This window comes from Chrysochloris asiatica, unplaced genomic scaffold (assembly GCF_000296735.1).
Source record: "Chrysochloris asiatica unplaced genomic scaffold, ChrAsi1.0 scaffold00022, whole genome shotgun sequence".
NCBI classification, from domain to species: Eukaryota; Metazoa; Chordata; class Mammalia; order Afrosoricida; family Chrysochloridae; genus Chrysochloris; species Chrysochloris asiatica.
The window spans coordinates 23,968,294-23,975,410 of NW_006408540.1; the positions used below are offsets into that span (position 1 = coordinate 23,968,294).

Below are 7,117 nucleotides of genomic sequence, written 5' to 3' on the forward strand. Positions count from 1 at the left end.
TGTGAGAGGGGGAATAGGTCATGCTGCCTTAATTTGTCTAAAATTCTCTTTGAATCTAATCCAGTAATGTTGAAACAATTGTTGAAAGACTGGTTTTTCCTAAATGCTACAGAACTCACAGTCAGAGCCGTGAATGTGGCAGTACTATATCCCCACAAGTGGAATCAGAACCATCCCAAAGAATAGAGAGAAAGAGTGCTTCCCCAAAAGCCATCTGCTGTGCTGATGTTTTCCTTTGCTGGGACTGTGTCAAACGGCAACAGGGGGTCTGCTCCCAGCATCTTCCAAGCTGAGGGTCTCATTTTCCTACACTATATCTGACAGTGTTTCTCTGCTATTCATAAGGTTTCAGTGATTAAGTACTCAGAAATTGCTTGTCACTCCTTCTTCCTAGTCTGTCTTCGTCTGGAAGCTCATCTGAAACCTGACCCTGCTGGTATTTAAAATACTTGTGGCATAGTTTTCAGAATCACAGCAACTCACAAGCCACCACAGTGTAACAAACTGACAGAGGAGTGGTAGATTAAGAACCGGGCTGCTAATCATAAAGTCAGTAATTTGAATCAACCAGTTATTGCGTGGGAGAAAGATGAGGTTTTCTGCTTCCATAAAGATTTACAACCTTGAAAACCCTATTCAGGATTGCTATGAGTCAAAACCCACTCAGCGGCACACAACTACCACCAGCACCAAGCCTGAATTACATGTACTTTCCAGTCCTTAGTATTTTATCAGACTCAGTCTGTGTAATGTGTACGTCCTATTTACATTTTTCCTTCTTTCCCATTCCCATAAGGCAGCCTCTCTTGTCTTATTTATGTCCTTAAACTGTGTACCTAACTTTGTGAAATACATGTTACCTTCATATGGAGTCCTGGTGTGGACCTGTAGGATAAACACTGGACCTCAAAGTCGTGTTGGACTGCAAGGTCGGCGGTTCAAACTCACCAGCTGCTCATCAGAAACCCTATACTGGGTTGCTATGAGCCAGAAACAACTCACTGGCACTTATCAACACTACCTTCATTATATTTTCTTTTATTTTTATTTTGTTGAGGATATCCACGGTATAACATACACCAAATCAATAGTTTCTACATGTAGAATTCAGTGGCATTGGTTATATTCTTGGAGTTGTACAACATTCTCACCCTACTTTATAAATTGTTGTTCCTTAATAGTTGTTGACCATTGCCTCCTAAGGTTCCTATGTAGTCTTTCAAGTTGTCATCACTTTGACCCCATACTTGTACAGAGACATTATAAAGGAGTACAATGCTCAAAGCAGGCACTTTTACTAGTTAAGCTAGACTATTGTTTGGAGCCCTGGGGTGATGCTGTGGGTGATTTGTGCTGTACTACAAAGTTGGTTTGAACTGCAAGCTCTGCGTTTCAAGCTTTCCTCAGAAATCCTATACAGGATCACTATGAGTCGGTACCGACTCGATGACACTTAATAACAACATTGTTTGATTTTAAGTAGACTTCAGAGGTTGTTTTTGGCTAAAGATTTAAAGATTATCTCAGGCAATACTTTGAGGGGTTCATTCAACCACCATGGCTCCAAAAAGTTTGGATTTCATGAGAATTGGGAATTTTGTTCTGCGTTTTTCTCCGTTTGATCAGAATCTAGCTAATCTTTAATCAAAATGTTCAGTAATGTAGCCAGGCACCATCCAGTTCTAGTCACATGACAAAGGAGGCAGTTGTTCATGGAGTTAATTAATCACACATTTAGATGTATTTTTTAAGTTGCCACAATTGCTATTACTTAATTGTTTTAAATGATGATAAAGTATTACACTTAGTATAAGTACACATTTCAAAAGCATCTTTTAAAAATGAACAGTATCTTTATTTTTCACAGATGGCACTAAATGCTATAAGAAATAGCCAAAAAAGGAAAATGGTTGTCTCAGTGAAGTAGGCCAGAAGTCAGGCAGACAAATACATGATTATAAGCTTTTGATATTGTCACATTTTTCCCTGGTCCCTCTCGCTGGGGGTGAGGGGTAGGGGTGGGGTGTTTATAAAGAATTAGTTCCACCAACTCACCCCTTCTGAATCACACACAGTAACAATAAGCCTTCACCCAGAGCTCTTTATTGCAAAGCAAAAATCCACTTCAAAGAGAAAAGTGGGTCTCACTCTTGTGAGTGGAGGAGTGAAAAAGACCCAGTGGAATTGGGGAGCATGGGTCAAGTCAGAGTCAAAGTTCACATCAAAGAGACAAGTGGGTCTGTCTCGGCAAGTGAAGACCCTATGGGATTGGGGTGCACTAGTTTATAAGGCTATGGGACCTCCTCCTCCAAGAGTGGGCTAATACATATTGATTAAGAAGAGTAATAGGCTGATTACTCATTTATTTTTCTTAGTAAAGGTATGAAGCCTTCTTGGAAATGGAGTGCTTTTTTGCAGCTGTCAGCTCAGTGCTATTTTGGGGGGCTCTCTGCCAAGCTTTTCCTTTTTACTACCAGTTGCTTTTCTCTACTGGGGTTTCCTCCTCTGATCTCTTTCTTCCAGGCTCTCAGCTGTTCCTCTCACTGTTACTATTCTTGTTGGAGTACAGACGTCTTCTCCTTTTCTTTATCCCTGTCTTGTAGGAGAGGGCTTAGGGCAAAGGGGCAGATACGAAGCCAGGGTAAGAGAGGCCTAGAGTCTAGGGGGTCCTAATCTGTACCTGACAATACAACAGAATTTAATACCTTAAAACTATGTGCTCCTGTTGGCTGTGTTGGTGCCATTGGGTTGGTTCTAACTCCGTAGCACAACTGAACAAAACACTGCCAGATCCTACGCTATCCTCACAAGCGATGTGCTCATGCATTGCTTTAATGTTTGTTGTTGTTAAGTGCCATGGCATTGGTTCTGACTCATAGAACCCTGTATAGGGTTTCCAAGGAAATTAAACCATAATTGTTCTGACAAAATATAACAACAAATTTTATAAACTACTTTTGTGATGTACAGGACACTGAGGGATAAGCTTTATTGTTGTTAATTGCCAGTGAGTGGTTCCAACCCATAGCAATCCTGTTTAGGGTTTCTGAGGACTGGCTGGTGAGCTTGACCGGCCAATCCAGTGGTTCAAACCAACTTTGGATACCAGCGCATTAACCCACAGCCACATACCAGGGCTCCACAATAGAGCTTAATTTATCATTATTTACCATAATATGCAGAAAAAGCATGTTATTTGGAACTATGAAGATAAATATCAGAAGTAACACTTCAGGGTACAAAGTGATCCTCCCTGGAAGTAACATTGGAGCATTTATGGTTTTTCTTGTACGGTTATCATTTGACTTCTAACATTTTGTATTTCTTTGGTGGATATGAAAACATTTATTTTTAAAGTAAGCAAATCCTTCTCCAGAGATTTTCAACTATAATTTTTCACTTCAAAGTGTGTGTTATGCAAAGATCTAGAAAAGCAACTGTTTTTCCTCCCAAATAGTTTTCTACATTCACTGACCCAGCACATTTTAATGAATCCTTGTTTCCCCGTCTATGATTTGTGAAGACTCAGTTATTGATACTGGAATGTTTCTGCACTTTGTCCTTGTCCTGATACCACACTGATTGGAGTTCTACTGAGAATGAATTTCGTGTGACCGAGAGGGTTCATTCAGGGGTTAAAAAAAAAAAAAAGCATGTGAAAAGGTACAGGATTACAAAAATAGGTAGCTTGTTAAATACATAGTTTAGCGGAACCTGCCAGTGTAGAGATGATGAATGCTAAAAGACAAACTGTCATTAATTAAAACAAAACCCTTAGCACGCTGTCCTTGGGGAGGAAACACAACCACAAGTTGGGCCCCGTTAAATCTGGTATGGTGGTGGTGGCGTGCCATCGAGTCGGTTCCGACTCATAGGACCCTATATAGGGTTTCCGAGGTGCGGCTGGTGCGTTTGGACCGCCGACCTTTCGGTCTAGTGCTTGTCCTGCAGCGCCACACCAGGACTAGAAGCCATGTACCAGGGTGAAGTGGGCCGAGGCTGAGAGGTCTGGAGGTCCCTTTTGATTCGAGAGCTCGCGCCAGCACGGGCAGAATTAGCAGTGGTCGCGGGGGCGGAGCGACCGTCACTCCACTTCCCGCGGCGGCCGAACGTGTCTTTCCAGCGCTATGAGCACCAGCACAAAGCTGCGGGGACAGCGGCCTGGAGTCGGAGTAGGAGTAGTGGTGACTAGTTGTAAGCATCCTCGTTGTGTCCTCCTGGGGAAGAGAAAAGGGTCCTTTGGAGCCGGCAGTTTTCAACTTCCTGGGGGTCATTTGGAGTTCGGGTGAGCAGTCACCGGGCCTACCAGGGAAAGCGAGACATGCGCAGGCGTAACGCATGCACCCGTACGTGCGCGTTTCGTGCCGACACTGCGTCTTTTTTTTTGCGCGTTTCCGGTTTGGAAGCGGTGCCGACCTTATTTGTCCCATGTAACCTCCGCTTGCTCCGACCTGTCAGCTTTCTTGTTTTTCTCTTGATAAGTGCAGTCGAGTCGGTTTCGATTTATTTGTTGTTGTTGTTAAGTGCGGTCGAGTGGGTTAGCGACCCTTTATAGGGTTTCCGGGGAGCAACTGGCGAACTTGAACCCCCGACTTTGCAGTTCAAACTGCTTTGCAGTCCAGCGCCATATAGCGAGCCTGTATAAAGGAGGTTACCTTGGAGCAGCTGGTGGGTGTGAACCGCCGATCTTGTGTGTCCCAGTCCAGTTCTGACTCTACAGCGCCACCCAAAGAGTGCTTACTTATAGGAGAAAAATAAATGGGTCTGAACCTTGAGCAGTCCAGTTTTGTCAGTTAAAATACCGGCACAGAACCTTCACCAAATTCACAATAAAAAAATTTTTTTAACTGTACGGGTTCCATGAGATGTAAGTACACAGGAATATTTAATATATGTGGCCTAAATTTAGGAATTTAGTTGCACTCAAACCATTCTGTTACCCTACGCTTTTGTGTCTGATGAGGTCTAGGTGAAGAAGGTGGTGTTGCATTTACAGAGAACCTGCAGGCTAGGGACTCAGAGGGACAAACCTCAGATCAAGTTTCCACAACAGAGGGTTACTTTTGATTTTTATGCACTTTTTCAAACAAGTATATTATACATATCCATAACATTCCAGGACTTCTGGTGTGGTGCTGTAGGATCAGCATTGGACTACTAACCCCAAGGTCAGTGGTTCAACCCACCAGCTGCTCCTTGAACACCATACAGCGTTGCTACAAGTCTGAACCTACTCCATGGTGCTTAACAACAACAAGCAAGAAGCTTGAGTCGTGGTGTGGCTATGCAGGATAAGTACTCCATCGTGAGGTTGGTTTGAACAGCAAGGTTGGTGGTTCAAACTCACCAGCCACCCCTCAGAAACCCTATACTTGACAACAACAACATAGCTTCTAAGGAAAACATTTGCAGTGTTAGGAGCTAATGAACATCATAAGGTTCCTGTTGTAAGAAGTACAGTCATGGCCACAAGGGATTTGTTTGTCAGACTATTGTGTAATTTAACCTCCTTTCCTAGGTTTTAGGATTCCTTGTGTGGCACTTTAGGATTAGCACTGAACTGCAAACCACAAGGTTGGTAGTTCAAATCTACCAGCTGCTCCTTGGAAACCCTATACAGGAAACCAACAGTTAACAACAGCCAAAGTTTTACCTAGTACTCTAATCAAGCTAACCTCCGCTAGCTTTTCAAGTTTCCTTTTGCCAGGAAGTTGGGGAGGGGTGATCATTACATAGTATTGTGGGGGATGTAAGGAGGAGGGGGCAGAGAGGAGAGCTTCAAAATGGGTTATGAAACTGAATCAGTTTCTTCATCTTTAAAAGGAGGAAGTTGGATGCCATATTCCTTTCATTTCCTTCCCTCCTGTGACTTGATGATATACCAGACTGACAAAATTGGACAGTTAACATCAGTTCTAAACAAAGGTGAAGAAAACCTGGACATGTGCTAAAAATTGGATTAGGAAAAAAAGCTTGAAAATCAACTAAAGCATTCAGACTTAGCACTTGATTTTCCTTTATTACAAAAAGTTTCAAATACATGTAAAAATCGAGAAAATGGTCAATTCAATCCTTTTGAGTCCTGGTGTGGCTCTGCGGGTTAATGCGTTAGATTGCAAAGTCATTTGAACTATAAGGCCGGTGGTTCAAGCTCACCAGCAGCTCCTTGGAAACCCTACACAGGGTTGCTATGGATCGGAATTGACTCGACGGCACTTAGCTACAACCCATCACTCATCTTGTTTTGTTTCTCCTGTGCAACCTCACTCTCCCCTACCCCCTACACACACAAAATATTTTCAGAAACATTTAAAATGAAATGTTATACATCCTGTTATGTACCAAAATTGAGTACGTACTTCCATTTTTCCATGAATTTTCTGAAGCCCCTCGTATCTCAATTATCAAACCAGTTGCCATGATGTCGGTTCTAACTCATAGCTACCCCATGTTGAGGCAAGGAGAAAAAGGTGTCCAGAAATCAGGATTACACATGAGCTACCTAATGACTGATGTCTTGTGACTAAAACATTAGGAAATGTTGAGGCCTGTTTGCTTGAGCAATTGTAAAGCTAGGCAGATCATTCGGGGCATAGCTGAGCAGACACATCCTGGGACACGCCATTAAGAAAGACCGCCTGTAACAATTATGACTTGTACTCTCGCGTAAGATGTTTGGCTGGCTAGACTGGTTTACCCAATGCCCTAGACATAACTTGAAAAAACTACCTTCTGCTGGACCAAAGGAGAACACCAGCCTCTGGGAGGAGTTTGAACCAGGGTTCTGACAAACTATGCATGCTCGACATCCCAGAATAAGTTTTGTCTGTTCCTACAAGACCCTTTTACGATGAAATCCATCTTAAAAAACTGCATGAACCCAATTAACATGACTCTCCTAAATGGGCCTCTTCCCAGAAATGCCTACCCCTACGAATAAACATGATGTTTTTTTTCCACCTAAAACTTTTTAAACTCCAGCAAAGCTTTTGTTTGGGGAGATGAGGGTTAGCATTGCCTAAGGCCCCTCCTGTCTCCTCTGGTCATATCTTTACCTCTCAATAAACTTGTAAATCTTTTGCTTGTGTAAAACACTGTCTGTAACTTGGTCATTCTT

At 42.6% G+C, this 7,117-nt stretch overlaps 1 protein-coding gene across 1 annotated transcript in view; it reads left to right on the forward strand.

Moving 5' to 3' along the window:
* Positions 1-4,127: 4,127 nt before the first annotated feature.
* The window catches only part of NUDT15 (nudix (nucleoside diphosphate linked moiety X)-type motif 15), a 19,617-nt gene continuing 16,627 nt past the window's right edge, over positions 4,128-7,117 (forward strand). The window contains exon 1 of the mRNA XM_006837637.1: positions 4,128-4,285. Coding sequence (XP_006837700.1) covers positions 4,128-4,285 — 158 coding nt within the window. The remainder of the gene's footprint in view (positions 4,286-7,117) is intronic.